The sequence below is a fragment of the Mesoplodon bidens genome (assembly GCF_964165515.1).
Source record: "Mesoplodon bidens genome assembly, chromosome: 2".
Lineage (NCBI taxonomy): Eukaryota > Metazoa > Chordata > Mammalia > Artiodactyla > Ziphiidae > Mesoplodon > Mesoplodon bidens.
This window is the reverse complement of record NC_138177.1, coordinates 169,971,767-169,991,834: the sequence shown is the minus strand read 5'-3', so window position 1 is coordinate 169,991,834 and position 20,068 is coordinate 169,971,767. Positions and strand designations below refer to the sequence as shown.

At 46.9% G+C, this 20,068-nt stretch overlaps 1 protein-coding gene and 2 long non-coding RNA genes across 6 annotated transcripts; 2 read left to right on the top strand and 1 right to left on the bottom strand.

The window, feature by feature from the left end:
• The first annotated feature begins 3,033 nt into the window (after positions 1-3,033).
• Positions 3,034-8,439, top strand: CELA3B (chymotrypsin like elastase 3B). The gene is made up of 7 exons (XM_081217955.1): positions 3,034-3,088; positions 4,094-4,179; positions 5,370-5,467; positions 5,588-5,722; positions 6,882-7,018; positions 7,407-7,549; positions 8,204-8,439. Exons 1-7 carry the CDS (start codon positions 3,049-3,051, stop codon positions 8,426-8,428), a joined length of 864 nt encoding a protein of 287 aa, XP_081074081.1. The 5' UTR covers positions 3,034-3,048; the 3' UTR covers positions 8,429-8,439.
• Positions 8,440-9,746: 1,307 nt separating this feature from the next.
• On the bottom strand, positions 9,747-15,595 carry LOC308606726. 4 transcript variants are annotated; one of them, XR_014013890.1, is made up of 6 exons: positions 15,475-15,595; positions 14,292-14,395; positions 13,506-13,725; positions 13,056-13,144; positions 10,626-10,781; positions 9,747-9,879 (listed from the first exon to the last, which is right to left on the bottom strand). It is a non-coding gene; the product is annotated as an uncharacterized lncRNA (long non-coding RNA). The 4 variants fall into 4 exon arrangements; XR_014013891.1 differs by having other exon boundaries at positions 14,292-15,584; XR_014013892.1 differs by having other exon boundaries at positions 13,065-13,144; positions 14,292-15,584.
• Positions 15,596-15,769: 174 nt separating this feature from the next.
• On the top strand, positions 15,770-20,068 carry LOC308606720. The gene is made up of 2 exons (XR_014013889.1): positions 15,770-15,905; positions 19,164-20,068. It is a non-coding gene; the product is annotated as an uncharacterized lncRNA (long non-coding RNA).

Sequence of the window (20,068 nt, the reverse complement as noted above, 5' to 3'; positions counted from 1 at the left end):
AACACAAAAGACTGCAAACAGCCAAATCAATTTTGAGAAAGAAGAATAAAGCTGGAGGCATTATGCTGCCTGATTTCAAACTGTATTACAAAGCTGTAGTGATTAAAACAGTATGGTGTTGGCATAAACATAGAAACATAGATCAATGGAACAGAATAGAGAGCCCAGAAATAAACCTATGCATACATGGTCGATTGATTTACAACAAAGGGGCCAAAAATATATACAATGGGGAAAAAGAGAGTCTCTTTAATTAATGGTGCTGGGAAAATTGGAGAGCCACATGCAAAAGAATGAAACTGGACCACTCTCTTATACCGTACACAAAAATTAACTCAAAATGGATTAAAGACTTGAACATAAGACCTGAAACAATAAAATGCCTAGAAGAAAACATAAGCAGTTAGTTCCTCGACATAGGTCTTACTGATGATTTTTTGAATCTGACACCAAAAGCAAAAACAACAAAAGCAAAAATAAAGTGGGACTATATCAAACTAAGAAGCTTCTGCATAGCAAAGGAAACCATAAACAAAATGAAAAGGCAACCTACTGAATGGGAGAAAATAATTGCAAATCATATGTCTGATAAGGGGCTGATATCCAAAATATGAAGAGCTCATACAACTCAATAGCAAAAAATCAAACAATCCAATTTAAAAATGGGCAGAAGCTCTGAACAGACATTCTTCCAAAGAAGCCATACAGATGGTCATCAGGTGCATGAAAAGATGCTCAACATGATTAATCAGCAGGGAACTGCAAGTCAAAACCACAATGAGGTATCACCTCACATCTGTTAGAATGGCTATTATCAAAAAGATAAGAAGTAACAAGTGTTGGCAAGAATACAGAGAAAAGGAAACCCCTGTGCACTGTTGGTGGGAATGCAAATTGGTGCAACCACTATTGAAAACAGTACGGAAGTTCCTTGAAAAATTAAAAATAGGGTTATCCTATGATCCAGCAATTCTACTTCGGGGTATTTATCCAAAGAAAACTAAAACACTAATTTGAAAAGATATACGCACCCCCATGTTCACTGCAGCATTTTTTTTTCGGCCGTGCCCCGCAGCTTGCGGGATCTCAGTTCCCCGACCAGGGACTGAACCCAGGCCACAGCAGTGAAAGCCCATAATCTTAATCACTAGGCTACCAGGGAACTCCCCATTGCAGCATTATTAACAATAGCCAAGATATGGAAATAACCCAGGTGTCCATTGAAGGGTGAATGGATTGTGTGTGTTGTGTGTGTGTGTGAGATTCAGCCATTAAAAAAAAAGAATGAAATCTTGTCATTGCCATTTGTGACAACATGAATGGACCTCTAGGGCATTATGCTAAGTGAAATAAGTCAAACAGAGAGAAAGACATATACTGTATGATCTCTCTGATATGTGGAATCTAAAAAAGAACAAAAACAAAAAAAACAAGCTTGTAGATACAGAGAACAATTTAGTAGTTGCAAGAGGCAGTCAGGGGGAGAAATGGGTGAACAGTTTCTTGGTTTTGTTTAAATGCATTGAATAATTTTTTTAAAAATAGAGGATGCCAAAAAGATTTAAACAGGAATTTCATGGAAGATGAAATATGGATGACCAACAAACATTTAAAAAGATACTCAGTCTCATTTGTGATCAATTAAATGCAAATTAAAATCACAATGAAAGACCCTTCCATACCTCACAATTGGGCAAACATTGGAAAACAGAAATAAAAAGGTTGGCTCAGATGTGGAATAATAGGAACCTTCATTTCACGTTAGTGGGAATATTCAATACTGTCATTACCCAGTTTAGCTGTACAAGCACATACCCTACAGTGCATTAATTCTTGTCCAAGGATAGAACAGATACTTGTGAACCATTTCCATAACAGCAAAGAGTTAGAAACACTCAAATATCCATTAACAATAGAGTGGATAGATTTTGGCGTATCTAAAGTATGGACTAGTAAGAGTAAAAATGAATCAACTGCAAATGGATGAGTCTCAGAAACCAATATTGAACGCAAAATAAAAATTAGATCACAAAAGGATAATCACTGTGTGATTCTTGTTATACAAAGGGCCAGTAGAGGAAAACCTAATGTATTGTTTAGGAATACATATACATGTGGAAATCGCTAATGAAAGCAAAGGAAAGTCATAGGGATGATATCCACAGAGGAATTTTATAATGCTCTATTTGGTTTTTTTTTTGGCCGCCCCGCCTGGCTTGCAGGGATCTTAGTTCCCCGACCAGGAACTGAACCCTTGCCCTCAGCAGTGAAGCGTGGAGTCCTAACCACTGGACCACCAGGGAATTCCCAAGCTGGGACCATTTTTTTTTTTTTTTTTTTTTGCGGTATGCGGGCCTCTCACTGTTGTGGCCTCTCCTGTTGAGGAGCACAGGCTCCGGACGCACAGGCTCAGCGGCCATGGCTCACGCGCCCAGCCGCTCCACGGCATGTGGGGTCTTCCCGGACCGGGGCACGAACCCGTGTCCCCTACATCGGCAGGCAGACTCTCAACCACTGTGCCACCAGGGAAGCCCCAGGGACAATTCTTGTTCATGGCTGCATTCCCAAAAACATCCTGATAAAGTCCTCAACAAAAAATTTTTTAATTGATGTGGATACTAATATTAACTCTATGTTAGAGGACAGAAACCTGAAGATCAGAGAGGTTAAGCAATGTGTCCAAGGATGCAAAGCTTGGAGATGGCAGAGCCAGGATTAAAACCCAGGTGTGACCAGTCCCAGAGCCCATGTTTGTTCCTGGAAGAGGCTGTCTTGTTCTGATGTGAACTTTCCTGCCCCTTCCCCTGTTATCAGCTTGCCATTCAGTGCCACCTGTGCAGCCACACGTTGGAGGGAACCCTGGATCCTGTTGTTGGCTGTCTCTCCTCCATCTGCAGTGGGTGGGGGCTGTGGCCTTGGACCATGGGAGACCTGGTGTTCTACCACCTGTTCCGGGAATGGGGCCCAGTCTGACCCCCCTCACCCGTCTTCTGCCCTATATTAAAGCCTCAGGCTATGGATCTCTCTCCTGCCGTCTCAAAACTCACGATGCTCCGGCTGCTGAGTTTTCTCCTATTTGTGGCCCTTGGTAAGACCCCAGCCTGTGCTGCCCTGGGCCAGGAGCCCTTGAAATCTACCAACCCACCCTGAGTCTCGCAAACCCAATACCTGGTTCCATAGGAGAGGTCTCAGCTTGTATCTGGGGCATGATTGTGGAGGTTTTCAGCTTGGTGCTGGAGCAGGAGAATAGAGGGGAAGCTGTGGGTGATAGACCAGCTCAGGAGGAAGACTGGGGGACCCAAAGGTCTGTGGTGGGAGTCCTCGACGTGGATGGTGAATAAAGTCTAGTGGGAAAGACTTTGGGGTCTGTGGTTAGACTGCTTGGGTTGGAATTTCTGTTCCTCTGCTTAACCCTCCAACTCTCCTCTCACACTCCCCCTACTGCACTCCATATCCTGTGGTCTAGCCTTTTCCTGGACTCTCTGCCGTATTACATTACAGCTCAGGGCCACCTTCTCCAAGCAGCGTCTCTTGACTGACAATAATGAATGGTAACAGATAATGTTTACTGAGTGCTTACTATATGCCAGGCAGAGCGCTAAGGATTTTTTCGTATATTATCTCATGTAATCCTCACAACAGTCCCCTTAAGGTCAGTACTATTATTATCCCCATTTTACAGGTAGAGAAACTGACCCTCAGAGAAGTAAAGTAGCCCATCCTAGAACCAGGGGCAGAGCTGCACTTTGAATCCAGGCAGTCTTACTCCAGAGCCACCACTCTTCACAACAATAGCTATCACTTCTCAAGGGCTCATTGGGTACCAGGCACGGTTCTAAGTGCATTAACTCCTTCATTCCTGCCATGAAAGGAAGCCACATGTTCATCTCTCTCCCTAGACTCCTGGGAGTCCAGAAATCCCTGCTCTAGTCCAAGTGCTCATTGTTCATACGTGGTTACTGAGGTCCAGATAGGGGAAGGAGTTGTATGGGATCTCACAGCCTGTTTGTGCCATAGCTAGGACTGGGACCCAGACCTCTTCTTTGCTTTGGGGGACCCTCTAGCTGATTGACGCTTCTACTCTACCCTCTAGCCTCGGGCTTTGGCCAGACTTCCTACAGCCTCTCCTCCCGCGTTGTTCATGGTGAGGATGCGGTCCCCTACAGCTGGTCCTGGCAGGTAAGAGCAATACCAGCTGCACCATTTCCCACCATGGGCTCTGCACCCCACGCTCTGATTGCAGGATATTCAGTGTGGACCCCATTGTGCTGTTTCCAGTATTCACCTCAGTCTCCAAAGGCCAGGAAACCCTTGGACAATCTGCTTCTTATGGAAGTTTTGCCCATTTTATCTTTAACCCTCACTGGGCTGTTTGCAAATTAAAAGTAGACTCTGGGGAGAGGGCAGTGTTTAAGCCAAGGGTTGGTGCATTAATGGTGGAAGTTCAGCGTGATGTTTAAGGAGTGAGATTTGGGGCAACTCATTTCTAGACCCCTCAAACTATACAACAGGGTTATAAGGTCTGGAGCAATAAAGGGATGAAGGGCTATTTTTTTTTTTAATTAGTTTCTGCTTTATAGCAAAGTGAATCAGTCATACATATACATCTGTTCCCACATCCCTTCCCTCATGCATCTCCCTCCCTCCCACCCTCCCCATCCCACCCCTCCAGGCGGTCACAAAGCACCGAGTTGATCTCCCTGTGGGATGAAGGGCTTTATAGAGGTCAGTGAAGGGAGCACAGAGGACTAGACTCATTGCACTAACACAGTAGCCGCTAGCCACATGTGGCTATTTAAATTTATTTATTTCATTTTTATTGGAGAGTAGTCAATTTATTTGTGTTAGTTTCAGGTATACAGCAGACTGAATCAGTTATACATATACATATGCCACTCTGTTTTTAAATTCTTTTCCCACATAGGCCTAAATTTAAATTAAATTTAAATTTAAATTATGTAATATTAAAAATTCAGTTGCTCAGTGCTAAGCACATTTTAAATTCTCAATAACCACATGTGGCTAGTGGCTACCATACTGGACCATAATGAACATTTCCATCTTCACAGAAAGTTCTACGGGGTGGCACTGGTTTACAACAGGGGTCAGCTAATTTGTTCTGTAAAAGACGAGAGAGTAAATATTTTAGCCTTTGTCAGCCATGTGGTTTCTATTGCAATGACTTAATTCTGCCACTGTAGCATGAAAGCAGCCATGGATGGTACAGTTGTGTGGGCTGGGCACTGCACATTTCCAGAGGTGCCATTCTGTGTGAATGATGCTCTCTAGAGCTGTGCAGTGCACAACCTATACAGCAACCCTCGTCGTGGGGCCCAGACCACTCAGGCTCCTCCTTCCCTTGCCACCAGGTCTCCCTGCAGTATGAAAAGGACGGGACCTTCCACCACACCTGTGGAGGCAGCCTGATCGCCCCTGATTGGGTTGTAACTGCAGGCCACTGCATCTCGTGAGTTCTCTCACTTGCCCCGTCCCTGCGTGAGACCCAGGCAGGCTGGGGCAGTGGGGGACTGTGGGAGGGAAGGGGGGAGGCCAGTCAGGCCTGTACTGATGTCACCTGCACCAACAGGAGCTCTCTGACCTACCAGGTGGTGTTGGGCGAGTATGACCGCTCTGAGAAAGAGGGCCCCGAACAGGAGATCCCCGTCAATGCTGGGGACCTCTTCGTGCACCCACTCTGGAACTCCAGTTGTGTGGCCTGTGGGTGAGTGAACTCTCAGGCCTGGGACCCAGGGGCTCCTCTGCTAGTCTCTCTATGACCCAACACTGATTCTGAGAAGACTCCCAGGGACAATGGAGCTGGGCCAGCAGCCTGAGCCCAGGTCCCACATGTTGAGGGTCAGAGCCAACAGAGCCTTTAAGGATCATCCACACCAAACGTCTCTCCCGACAGAGGGGAGAGCAGGGCCCAGGGAGGGGCAGGAACTCCCCCAAGGCCACTCGGCTGGTTGGCTTTAGAACCCAGGACTCCTCAGGCACCCCTGGCCCAAATCCAAGGGTTCCTCCATTCAATGGGCATTCATCCAGAGCATCCTGCATTGCCGGCATTGTGGGCTAAAGGACGAGCACTGGACTGAGAGTCAGGCTCCAGCACTAAGTCACTGTGCGGCTTGGGCAAGTCATTGCTCTTCTTTGGGCTTCAGTTTGACCACTTGTCAAGGGTGGCCTTCTGGGCTTCCTGGGTGGTTATGAGGGTCAAGGAGAAAATCACTGGGTGAGAACACAAAGCAGGGCTTCTTAAGCCTCTCAAGCATATGCAAAATTGTATGTCTGGGTAGCTCAGCATTTTTCCAGTGAGAGGATCAAAGAAGGGTGCAGAACTCCTGAAAGTGCAGTGCAGAAGTGAGGGACCATGATGATCAAGACCTTGACCCATCCTCAGGGGCTCCTGGGGTGACTGGAGAGAAAATCAGACCCAGATGCAATTACTTGAGGGACAAACAGGCAGATGAAGAGAGCAGTGGTTCTCAAAGTGTGGTCCCCAGGCCAGCAGCAGCAGCATCACCTGGGAACTCATTAGAAAAGTGTGAACCCTTGGGGCCTCCCAGACCCACTGCATCAGAAACTCTGGAATGGGCTCTGGCAACTTGTGTTTTAACAAGCCCTCCAGTGATTCTGACACAGCTGATGCGTGAGAACCACTGGTGTAAAAGCTGAGGACAATTACAAAGGCCAAGGGTCAGCATGGGCTGAAGAGGCCAGGAGGGCTTCCTAAAGTTGCTCAGCAGTAAGAATGCATGGGATCTGGAGGGAGAAGGGGCATTGGGCGCATCCCGGAGGTAAAATATCCTGAGCAAAGCTGAGGGGTGGGGCTTGGTCCGGCTGGAGGATCAGGCTCCCCATGACTCTTCCCTCATCCCCAGCAATGACATCGCCCTCGTCAAGCTCTCGCACAGCGCCCAGCTGGGAGACAAGGTCCAGCTCGCCAGCCTCCCTCCTGCCGGTGACATCCTGCCCAATGGGACACCCTGCTACATCAGCGGCTGGGGCCGTCTCTACAGTACGTGCTGACCCCTCCAGCCAGCCATAGGGACAGTGGGTAGGATGACAGAGCCTGGGGCGGGGGGCTGAGGGCAACACCAGGAGCATCCCTGCACTTTTCTTCCATTCCTCCTCCAGAGGCAGCCTTCTCCCCTCACCCTCCCAAACGTGAATGTGTTCAATGGAAGATTTTTGTGTGTCTTCTGTGTGCCAGGTGCTGGAGATGTTCTGATGGACAAAGCAGGCAGGACCACATAACCTGGTGGGAGGAGACTTACCATCAGACTAGAAGAGTGGCTTTTCCTCAAACCCCCCATCCCACTCTGGGGCTCCCAGTCCTAACTCCCAGATCCCAGCCCTAGCCCTGCACCCCTACAGCCCCTGCTCAATGTTCTCTATCTCCACAGCCAAAGGGCCGCTCCCGGACAAGCTGCAGCAGGCCCTGCTGCCCGTGGTAGACTACAAGCACTGCTCCAAGTGGGACTGGTGGGGCGCAGCCTTGAAGAAGACCATGGTGTGCGCCGGCGGGGGCATCCGCTCTGGGTGCAATGTGAGTCAGCAGCTCTCATCTGCCCGAGGTGGTGCAGGGCTACCGCCACTCTGCTGGGTGTGCAGGGCCCAGGGTACTTCTGCTATCTGCCTGGGAGGAGAGGGAGGAATCTTGACTGCTGGGCTCATTCAGCCTCCAGGCCAGGCAGGACTTGGAGGAAGTCACTGCAGCCCAGGCACACAGCTCTGGTCTCTGGACTCTAGTCCCAGCTCACACACTGACTTGATCTGGGGCAAGTCACTGTCCCTTCCTCGACCTCAGGATTCCCATCAGTACAGCAAGGGATATGGACACCATGATCTCTAAAGTCACCTTCAAATCTGGGGTCCTGAAGTTATACTTAAGCAATACTCTCATTGTACTACAAGTGAATATGAATAACAATATTAATAACCAACTGTGGTACTCATAATCAGAACTTCCATTGATTGACCGCTTCCTCTCTACCAGGCATTGCGCTAAGACCATATACTTACCACCTCATTTAACTGTCACAAAATCTTGTAAGATATATATCATGCCCCATCACAAAGGAGCAAACTGAGGCTCAGAGAGGTCAAGTCATATAAGGGCTTCTCAAAATCCCCAAAGTCAGAACCAATTCCTTAAAGCTCAGACACAGCTCAGTCCCCCACTGCTCTCCAACCATTCCAGGGTGACTCTGGAGGACCCCTCAACTGCCCGGCAGCAGATGGCTCCTTTCAGGTCCATGGCGTGACCAGCTTCGTTTCTGGCTTTGGCTGCAACACCCGCAAGAAGCCCACAGTGTTCACGCGAGTCTCGGCCTTCATTGACTGGATTGACGAGGTAAGCAGGACAGGGCAAGCGGCAAGGGCTCCAGGTGCTGGCTCTTCTGAGAGGTGCTGGGGGGATGGGTGAGAACAGCAGATCCTGATCCTAGGAGGTCAGTAGTGGGAGTGGGGCACATGCCAGAAGGGTTTGAGGATGTTTTCTGCTACAGTGTGGCCCTAAGAATCTCAAGGGCTTCTGGGTGGAGCTTTGAACTACTGCTGAACTTCCTTTTTTCTGCAAGTGTATATGAAGTGCCTCCTTTGGTCCAGGTCTTTTCTTGTCATGGAGGATAGAGTGATGTGTGTCTTGTGGGGAACAGATGATTAAATGAGCAAAATGATGAAATGTGGTGGAAGCTGTGATAGGTGAAGCTCAGGCCCCAGTGAGAGTGCAAACCTCATCTGGCAATGAGTGGTCAGGGAGGATTAATACTGTTCGTGACAATAGTGTTAGCCACCATTTATGGACTCTTAAACATATGCCAGGCACCGTGATGACACCTTAGTTAATAGTTTAATTTAAAACCCCCATGAGGTAAGTACTATGATTACCCCCATTGTACAGATGAGAAAACTGAGGCTCAGAGAGCTCAAGTCACTCTCCCAGGGTCATACAGCCAGTGAGTGACATGGCTGGGAGTTGAACTCAGTTCCATATGGCGTCAGAAGCTGTGTTCCTGACTAGACTATTCTGGTTTTTCCCCTCTCTTTTCTCAGACCATTGCAAGCCACTAGAACCAAGGCCGGGGTGGCAGTGCCCATTCACTCTCTTTGTAAAAAATAAAGATCTCTCAGAAAATTCCAAATTGAGTCTTCCTTGTTTGATTCACCTCTTCCCCTCTGGCCTGTTCCTAAAATCTTAGACGTGATATGTAGAGATGAGAAGAGAACCAACTCTCTCATATGAGAATGAGAAAAAAATGAGGCCCAGAGAGAAGGGAGTTGCTGTCAAGTGACCAACCATCACAGTTTTCCTGGGACACAGGACTTTCCGTGGTTAAAACCGGGTGAGGGACTTCTCAGGTGGTCCAGTGGTTAAGACTCCGTGATTCCATCACAGGGGGCACGGGTTCGATCCCTGGTCGGGGAACTAAGATATCGCCTGTCCCGTGGTGTGGCAGAAAAAAACAACAACAAAAAATCAACATCAAAAACAAAACCAGGGCTTCCCTGGTGGCACAGTGGTTGAGAGTCCGCCTGCCGGGAAGTTGTACAGCCACATGCACAATCACTAGCTTTTCAATGCAGGCATAAAAGCATGGTAGAGTCTGCAGAAATACCGTCCTTACCAGCCCCTTGGGAGGCTCATGTTGGAATTGACAGGGCTGTGCATTTTCTGCTTCCATTGATGGGCTGGGGAAGGAGGACTGCAGTCATTCATTCATTCAACAAGCATTCATTCCTTCTTCTTGAGGAGGGCTCACAGGGGGAAGACGACGTGGATCCTGCCCTGAAATGGCTCATTATTTAGATAGAAATGAGCATATCAGAGTCATTCATTAAACATTTACTAGGCACTTCTTTGTTGAAAGTTCTGGACTGAGAGAACAGAGGTAAGCAGGACAAGGTCAGGGAGAGCCCTTGCTGCAGGGCAGAGACGCACACACAGATGCACACACAACGCAGAGACCAAGGTCGGACCCCAGTGGGCTGTTGCTGAGGTCCAAAAGACTGCTGCCGTGCCTCCAACTCAACATAAAAACAACTGAATTCTTTTACTCATGTTTCTCCTGAATACCATGAAAGGAAACGTGGTCCCCACAAAGACACACGTATACAATTTTTAATATTAACGTTGTTCCATTGCTCCCTTCCTTAAAAAATTATACTTCCAGGCTTCCCTGGTGGCGCAGTGGTTGAGAGTCTGCCTGCTAATGCAGGGGACGTGGGTTCGTGCCCCGGTCCGGGAGGATCCCGCGTGCCGCGGAGCGGCTGGGCCCGTGAGCCATGGTCGCTGGGCTTGCGCGTCCGGAGCCTGTGCTCCATGGCGGGAGAGGCCACGGCAGTGAGGGGCCCGCGTACCGCAAAAAAAAAAAAAAAAAATTATACTTCCAGTGTTGAAAAGTTTAAAAGATACAACATGGAGAATAATAAACAAAACACCCAAATAGCCTCCCTCCACAATGAACAAATTTCACATTTTTGCTTCATAGTTTCTAAAATAATTACAGTTCAGGTGGAGGCCCCTTTGTACTCTTCCCAGGGGTCTTCACCACCATGGGTGTGGGGTTATCCACCAAATATTACTGCTTTTCCTTTGGGGCACATAGTAAGATAGCTGCTACCTGCCCTCTTGAAGTTGAGTTTGGCCATGTGGCTTGCTCTGGCCAAGGTGAAGATTTGAGAGATAGGACGATTTCCCTTTGCTTCAGTAACTGGTGGCTCCAGGTCAGCCTGGCCCCAGAGCGAGGAGATGTGGAACACAGCCTCTCTGCTGCCCCCTGATGGACATGCAGCACAAGCAAGAAATACAGTCTTGTTACAAGCTGCTGAGATTTTGGGTGTTTCTTACACTGGCATGGACCTAACCTATCCTGACTGATAAAAGGAGTTTGGTGTTTATCCTTTCACTCCATGCTATTATATTTTTATCACAAATATAAATATACATAAACAATATATTGCATTGCTTTGGTTTTTTAAAATACATGCATGGCTTCTTGCCATAGGGATTATTCTGCAACTTGCTTCCTTCACCCAATATTTTCACCCAATGTTTTTGACATCTATTTATGCTGATTCATCTATGCTGATTTATCTATCTCCAGTTCATTGCTGCTAGTTTTATAGAGTATTCACTTGCCCAAGAACACTAGTTTTATCCTTTCCCCCTCCTGATGGACATTTATTTACAGCAGGGCCAATTTTTTCTGATTACAAATAGTGCTTCAGTGAACATCCCTGGACATATTTCCAGGTGCACATATGAGAGTGGCTCTAGGGCCTATTCCTAGAAGTGGAATGGCTGACTGGGAGAGTGTGCTCATTTCCAACTTTACCAATTGCCAAATTGCTCTCCAAAGTGATTGTATCAACAGTATCTCTTAAAATTCCCTTTTTTTCTTTTCCCATCCACTGGTTCCACCCACTACAACTGCCACACATTTTTCTCCTAAAACCACCCCTGGAATCTCAACTCTTTCCTCCAAAACCCTCTCCTCCAGTCCTTAGCCCCACTCCAGCTCCTACAAAAGCCCAAGAACCAGTCTGACAAGGCCAGAGTGACAGCAAGGAAGGAACTGAGTCCAGCAGAGCAGAGACCTCTGCATCACAGGAGAGTGGAGGAGGATGGGAGAAATTCTGGAGCCAGGACATGTTAATCAGTTGTATGGAGACAATGCTGAATGACATATGCAACTGTCAGGCGCTCCCAGGGCACTGCAGTATCTACTTCTTCCCAGTGGGTCAGGGAAGAGCCCTTAGACAATTTTCCAAAATAATTTTAGGACAAAGGGCAGCCAAACATGTAAAACTCCACACTGTGGCTGGGCGATGGGCCCTCAAGTGTCCTCCACCCAGCTTCAGGGGAAGGCTGAGAGCTGCTATGACACCCTCCTCATGTATGGCCAACAGGGAGTTAGGACATCTTGCCTAAGAGTGCTAACAATTCAATGAATAATTCAAGTTTCTTTTTTAAAATTTCCAAGTATCAACAATTCAAATCCTTTAAAAACTATATAGGGCTTCCCTGGTGGCGCAGTGGTTGAGAGTCCGCCTGCCGATGCAGGGGACATGGGTTCATGCCCCAGTCCGGGAAGATCCCACATGCTGCGAAGCGGCTGGGCCCGTCAGCCTTGGCCGCTGAGCCTGAGCGTCCAGAGCCTGTGCTCCGCAACGGGAGAGCCACAACAGGGAGAGGCTTGCGTACTGCAAAAAAAAAAAAAAAAAAAAAGCTATATAGACAATAATTTAATTTTTTGAGTAATGATTAGAGTATCAATACCAACAATTTTTTGTTTTTGTTTTCTAAATCATGAAGAATAATCCACTTTTTGAAGATGCACAACATCAATACTTCAAATCTCTTCTAAAAGTGACAAAGGGGGCTTCCCTGGTGGTGCAGTTGTTAAGAATCCGCCTGCCAATGCAGGGAACACGGGTTTGAGCCCTGGTTCGGGAAGATCCCACATGTCACGGATCAACTAAGCTCATGCACCACAACTACTGAGCCTGCGCTCTAGAGCCCACAAGCCACAACTACTGAGCCCGTGTGCCACAACTACTGAAGCCCGCGTGCCTAGAGCCCGTGCTCTGCAACAAGAGAAGCCACCACAGTGAGAAGCCCATGCACCACAATGAAGAGTAGCCCCTGCTCGCCGTAACTAGAGAAAGCCCACGTGCAGCAACAAAGACCCAACGCAGCCAAAAATAAATAAATAAATAAATAAATTTTAAAAAATAAATAAAATATAAATAAATAAAAGTGATAAAGGATCAGAGTGGCAATGCTCTTTTTAACCATAATGTCAACAACTTAGTTCTCATCTTAAAATCATTGAAGTGTCAATAATTCACTTTTTTAACTCTACCTCAACTAAAAAAATTTTTTTTGTTAATTCAAAAAGAAAAATAAAAACATGGTCATCTTAAAAAAATTCACTTTTTTAATCTTAAGAGTCAACAATTCTATTTTCTTTTTTCAGAACACTCACACTGGTTATGTTTTAGAAACTTCCACTTTGGGAAAGATTTGTAAAAATCACCCACGTTCCCACCTCTCTTACACAGCTGCTTCTATCATTTTGATATGCTTCCATCCACTTTTTTTTTTCCATCTACTTCTTTTTCTTTCCATTTAGAAAATCTATCACACAGACATAGAAAACAAACTTATGGTTACCAAAGGGGAAAGGGAGGTGGGGGGAAGGATAAATTAGGAGGTTGGGATGAACATATACCCACTACTATACATAAAATAGATAATCAGCAAGGACCTACTGTATAGCACAGGGAACTATACTCAATATTTTGTAATAACCTATAAGGGAAAAGAATATGAAAAAGAATAGATATATACATATATATGTATAAATGAATCACTGTGCTATACACCTGATATTAACACGATATTGTAAATCAACTATACCACAATTTAAAAAAAATTCTTAAAAGAAAGAAAACTTATCAACAGTTATAGATTCAATGGACATGGACTGAGCAACTACTGGTATTCTGTGCCAGGCATGGGCAGTGGAGAATGACCCCAACTTGGGCCGGACCCTCGAGATTCCAGTCTGGACAGGAAGCATGGATGGAGACTTGGCTTATTATTCTAATGAAGGCCCAGAGTAGTATGGGGCCCAGGGAGCTGGGGTCATACTGCCATGGGAACCCTGGAGCACTCGATGGCCCTCACATCCAAGTGATTGAGGCATCAAGGGACTCCTGTGAAACATGAAGTTGTCAAACCTTCTTTTGTCAATTAACACCGAAGACACAGTGCTGAGAAACCTCATTCCCTAAAACCAGAGACTGTCAGAAACTTTTTGAAATCATGTCAGGGAGAACAGAACATTCCCCTCTTGTCTGGTGGGCTGGAGCCAGATTTGACACAGAGAAGCAGCCTGGATTACCAGCCCAGGTGCAGAGCTTCAGATAAGGGGTTTCTGGACACAGTAGTTCTATATTGATCTTAACTTTGTGGTGTCCAAGGAAACAAGACCATGAGTTCGCTTCTCAGCTCAAGTCAAATGTTAACCACTCTCCACACAGTAAGGTTTGCTTTGAGCCTATCAACACTGCTTCATTTCATTTCCACCTAAATTCCACCCTGCCCCCTAACCATATGATAACCCTGTTCTTCCTTTGTTTGGCTCCTCTGGGTGTTGTCTTCCTGGCTGCAGCAAGTTAATAAACCAACTTAATTTTGTTAAACTATATCTATGTCCCTGCTGGTCTTTATCAGATTAGCTTTATCATAAAATCCAAGCCTTCTCTGTTCATTCACTTACCCATTTATTCATTCAGTGAACGTTTCCCCAGCCCATGCTCAGTTGTATGTGTTGGAAGCATGGTGAGAGGACAGTCAAGGTCCTTGGCCTTGTGGACCCTGCTTCTGGTGGATGAGATAGAATAATGAACAGGTAATAAAAACAGGGTAACAGGCTATAAAGGAATGGGATGGGTGCCTTTAGAAGGGCAAGGCAGGGACTTCCCTGGCAGTCCAGTGGTTAGGACTCCGTGCTTCCACGGCAGGGGGCATGGGTTCAATCCCTGGTCGGGGAACTGAGATCCCACGTGTCGAGGTGTGGCCAAAAACAAAAAAAGAATAAAAAATAAGATGGATTAAATAAAAGACTGGATAGATATGTGATTTAAAAAAAAATAATTGAAGGGGAGGAATGACAATTGGAAGCCCTTACTCTAGTTCAATGCCCCTCATTTTACAGATGGGGAAACGAAGGCTAAGAGGAGGTAAAGGTGGTGACTGCACTGTAGAAGTGAGTGGGAGAAGGGCCCACAGTCGCTAGGGGAGGTGGGGGTAGGGCCATGGCAAGGAGCTCTGGTTCTCCAACCACCAACTCGAGTATCTGGCCATCTAGGAGTTTACTGACCAGTGATGGCTGTGAGGATAAAAGGCACATTTTCCCTTCCCAGGGACACTAGCTCTGGGGTGATAACCCAGCAGGAGGCACTGAGGTGCCCCTCTTAATTTCCTAGCCCATTCCATTTTGGATAGGCCAGTTGGAAGGAGAATGGGACGGCCAAGTCCCTTCCCTTCAGGAATAAAAGTGAATTGGGAAGTCTGCCTTGGTTAGCATCTCTGCACCTTCTCTTACAGGCTGTGCTATTTAACCTGTGTGCCTTGACTCAAACCAGCTTAGTAAGAATTCTAAATTTCAGTTCTTAACCATGGCAACTGAAAAGACACACAGGGCTAAGATTCCGCCTCCTACGCACACGGGGTCTCCACTTGGACAGACTGTCAAAGCCCCACGGGCACATGCTCACTATCTGGGGGGTGGGGGGTCTCTTTGGGTACACGGAGACACCTAACAGACTTGAGCCCTCTGTCCATCTGGAGTGACTCCACGGGAAGCCATACAGACCATTGTCAGCCATCAGCAGCCAGACAGCCAGCCCTCTTATTTTGGTTTCTTTCCTCTGGGTGGTACAAAGGCTTAAGGGTGTAACCTCAGGGTGGGGCTCCTCAGCTGCCGGCTGGCTCCAGGAGTGTCTCGATTCCTGCTTCATCCTCTTTCCATTTTGTTGGGCAAACTGCGGCTCTGAAAGACAAAGGCCTTCCCCGCAGCGGAAAAGCTTCTAGGCCGTGCCCAAAGCTCCGCACGGTCGGGAGAACTGGGGACTGAGGGAGGCCAAGAGACCAGAACGGGTTAAGATCATGAAGCTGCGGAGCACCGCCAAGGCCTAGAGAGACCGGGCGCCTCGAACCCCGTTCCCCCTCCGCTCCCAGCTTCCGGGAGGGGCGCGACTTCCGGTTCCGGCGGCGGGCTACAAAGCTTGGCGCCGGGAAGCTGGTTTCCTGTTCCCGCAGCCTGCGGCGGGGTTTCGCGTCTCATCGCCAGGCGCCCCGTCCCCCCGCCCTCGGAGGGGCACCTGCGCAGGTGAACTCCCCTTCCCGCCCCCTGCGCCTCCCCCTCCCCCGTGCACCATCGGGTGGGAGCGGTCGGCCCTAGGAGCAGGGAGCCCCTGCCCGCGGGGTGTGCCGGCTGCTCGGCCTGCCGTGGCCTTGGGCCCCGCGTCAGCCCCGAAGGAGGAGGACTTCCCAGTTCTGGAGCCACAGACGCGCCTTTTCCTGCCGGACCTCGGCCCTCAGAGCCGCGCCCAGGTGGTGGGAGGAGTCGGGCTCAGATCCCTGTGCAGACGCCGGGGATTTTTGTACTGGGCTGAGTGGTCCCGCCACCTCCTAGCCTTGTGACCTTGGGCAAGTCCCCTTTCTCCGAGCCTAAGTTTGTCAGTGGAAATGACAGTAACTGTCATACTGGGTTATCGGGAGCATTGGATGAGGGAAAGCTCTTGCGCAGTATCTGGCTTGTAAAGTTCAACAAATGTAGCGGCGGAGGCTGCCGTTAATGGAGATACCCGGGGCGGTAGAGAGTCCTGTCAAGAATTTAACCTGAGTGGCTAAGAGGATCACGTAGAGAATGTGAAACGCTCAGCACAGTGTCAGGTAGGAAATAAGGGTTCCGTAAACTGGAGTTATTAACTGGTGAGGGTAAGCATTCTGTCTGGCAGGTGGGCTTCTGAAACGGATAGGATTTAGAAGCTGGGTAAATCGTGGAGCTGGTCCATCTTTCAGAGCCAGCCTTGAAAACTGGCCTACTGACAATTGAGACTGTTCCTAAAAGTCGAGCTTGTAAAAACCTCTGGTGCTAGGAACTAGAAGAATTAGTAAAAGGGTGTTTTTCTAAGTGGATTAGGGGTTTTCACGCAGAAAGGGTTTGAGCAGGAGGGGAAAACCTGAAAAGTTTCTTCCTCTTGAGTTGTCGCGAAAGTAATATAGGTGTAGTTAAAAAGAAAACAATACAGAAAGATATAAGAAAAATGTTTCCCTCTCACTGTTGCTGCTCCTCAGAAGTAAAAGGAATTTCTTTGATAACTTTACAGGTACTGTTTGGGGATATATCAGGTCATATATGCTTATGTGTATGTATTTTTAATTTCCCCAGATGGGATCATACTGCATATACTGATCTGCACCTTGGTCACGGGGTGCTGTGTTATGGACAGCTTTACATATCAGCTCTCATAGGCCTCCTTCATTCCTTACGAGGCTGCATAGTATTCCACTGAGTGGGTGACAGTACTTTATTGAATCATTTCCCTGTTGATGGCTTAAGTTGTTCCCAAGATTTTGCTTTCCTACAGTGTTTCATCCAACCTTTCCTTGACTAAATATTTCGTTTTTATTGAAGGCACCCCTGAGATTTGGAGATATTCTGCTTTTGTCCTTCTTATCACCTGGATTAGTTAAAAGCTTACTTTTGGGGATGAGCACACACTGTTGATCGAATTAAAATGCAGATAACATGAGAAGAAGTGGTGTACTCCAAGAATATCTCCGTGATGGGGTTGAGAATCAATTCAAGGCTCCTAGAAAATGGGTCAGTGACTGTTTAGAGAGCAGGTGATTAGGAGCAGAGAACCATTTAATTCACGTCAGCTGGTCAGTGTTGTGATTGTTGGCTTCTGTCAGTTGTTGTGCAGGAAACAGATTTGAGAATATTTGACACAGGAGAGATTTTAAATATCAACAATTCTGCAATATAGAGTACGAAAGGACTGATCCTTGGGGGAGGTGGTGTTAATTTAAAAAAAGATGATCCCTGTAAAGTGGCTTCATCACAGGGGTTATGATCTATGATTGGACATTCCTTGTGTGAAAATTAATATAGTCATTTCTACACTGTCATCTGAAGTCTCTCTCTTTTTTTTTTCTTTTAAATAAATTAACATAGGATGTGGTTTTCCTGTAAATAATCCCTCTTTGGACTGGGGCTCTAGCCCAAATGAAGCAGAACCTTTTTTCCCAACATTTCACAGGTATTTGATTTGCCCACCTGACCCCCATCCTCCTTCCTCCCACTACAGCTGGTTTGCTAATCCTGGAGCTGTCAAGCATCTGATGAGTCAGAAATGTATGCTGCTAGCCTTCTGACAAGTTCAATTTCCCGTACACGGTGGGAGCTTAGGATCTTGATCTTAACATAAAGGCTTTTTTCCTTTTTTTTTTTTTTTTTAAATTGGCTTAGACGCCACCCTGATGGTAGCTCCTAAAGTACCTTTTTAAAAAAAAATTTTATTTATTTATTTGGTTGCATCGGGTCTTAGTTGCAGCAGGCGGGCTCCTTAGTTGTGGGTCGCTGGCTCCTTAGTTGCAGCATGTGAACTCTTAGTTGGGGCATGCATGCGGGATATAGTTCCCGGACCAGGGATTGAACCCAGGCCCCCTGCCTTGGGAACATGGACTCTTAACCACTGCACCACCAGGGAAGTCCCCTAAAGTATTTTAAACACTTGCTATTCTTTCATTCTCATGAAAGAGAGGGAGGGACATGGAAAAGACAGTAGAGTTGGATGTAAATGAACAGACCTTTTTCTCCTCTATTTTAGCACTTCTTCATAATTTGCTTTTGGACATAGCAAATGCTCCATAAAAGTGGCTGGAGGAAGCAAACACCCATGATTTTAAAGATTTCCCCTACAAATCATATGCGTATATGTTTGTATTGGGGGAAAAAATGGATGAAAGATTTTCCAGCTAGCAAGGCCAGCATTCTTCATTCTTTCTTCTTGAGAATCTACATCTTACATTTTGGTAAACTATTGATACATTTTCTCAATTGTGTCAGTTGATCCAGCAAGAGGAAACAAAAACAGAATTTCTAGTAGCTTTTTTTTTAACAGTTTATTTATTTATTATTATTATTTTTTTTTGGCTGCATCAGGTCCTGGTTGCAGCACATGGGATCTTCGTTGAGGAATGCAGGCTTCTCTAGTCGTGGCATGTGGGTTTTCTCCCTCTAGTTGTGGTGCGCGGGCTCCAGGATGCGTGGGCTCTGCAGTTGTGGCGTGCAGGTTCCAGAGCATGTGGGCTCTGTAGTTGTGGTGCGCGTGGGCTTAGTTGCCCCTCGGCATGTGGGATCTTAGGTCCCCGACCAGGGATCGAACCTGTTTCCCCTGAATTGGAACGTGTATTCTTTACCACTGGACCACCAGGGAAATCCCTCTAGTAGCTTTATTAAGAAACCCCGTTAAGTTTGAAAAGTTGATGGAACCTAGGTCTGGACCAGATCCATGTGATCAAAGAGGTTTTAACATCCTTTGTTTTTGCTGACCCTGACTTTTCTCTTTGTGCCTAGGAGTCTGAGAAATCCTTTTCCAGAGTTCTAGAATGGAGACTGAAGGGTACCCAGAGATACAAAGAAATAGAGAAATCCAGAATGATGAAATAAGGTCATCACCAGATGAGAGGATGGCTAAGGAGCCAGAAGTTGTCCTGATAGCACTTCCCCAGGTCCAGGTTCCACCAGAGAGCCTTGATGAAGACTCTGAAGAAGACCTTGAGACTGTGCCCCGAGGGAGTCCTCTCAACCCTGCAGCCTCCAGGCAGAGGTTCCGGCAGTTCCGTTATGAGGATGCAGCTGGCCCCAGGGATGTCCTCAGACATCTCCAGGAGCTTGCTGGACAGTGGCTGAGACCTGATATTCACACAAAGGAGCAGATTGTGGAAATACTGGTGCAGGAGCAATTCCAGGCCGTCCTCCCTGAGGAGCTCAGAGCTCAGGCACAGAGATGTCAGCCTGGGGTCAGAGTCACTGGCTAAATCCTACTGCTTGCTTCTTGCTCAGCCTACATGGGAGAAGTAACCAAAGGCTCTCTTTGTTACAAGATCCAACTGCAGTCATGGGAAATCTGAACCTCGGTTTTCTCTGAGCTTGCCTTTGACTAGCTGTAATAAGAATTAACCAAAACCTTTTTTTGGCTGAAGCAGCTCTATTTCCTGGGACTGTGAACTCCAGAATGAGTTTCCCTGCCCTCTTGTAAGGACAGTCAGCCCGCTGCTTGTTTTGCTCTGCTGAATGCCTCCTTTTTTGCCCTTTGTGACATGCTTTAATATATTGTTTTTATGTATCCAAAGAGGTGATCGCTTCAACTTTAATATTCTTGATTCTTGTTGTGGTGGCATGAATGGAAGCTTCTGTAACCCCACCAGTAATTCATTTGGGGTGTCCTTGAAATATTAAAGTTCTGTTTTTAGTAAAAA

Coding starts and splice junctions, on each gene's coding strand:
- CELA3B (XM_081217955.1), top strand. CDS start 3,049: ATGCTCCGGCTGCTGAGTTTTCTCCTATTTGTGGCCCTTG. Junction 3,089..4,093: donor TCTCCTATTTGTGGCCCTTG/GTAAGACCCCAG, acceptor TCTACCCTCTAG/CCTCGGGCTTTGGCCAGACT. Junction 7,550..8,203: donor GCATCCGCTCTGGGTGCAAT/GTGAGTCAGCAG, acceptor CAACCATTCCAG/GGTGACTCTGGAGGACCCCT.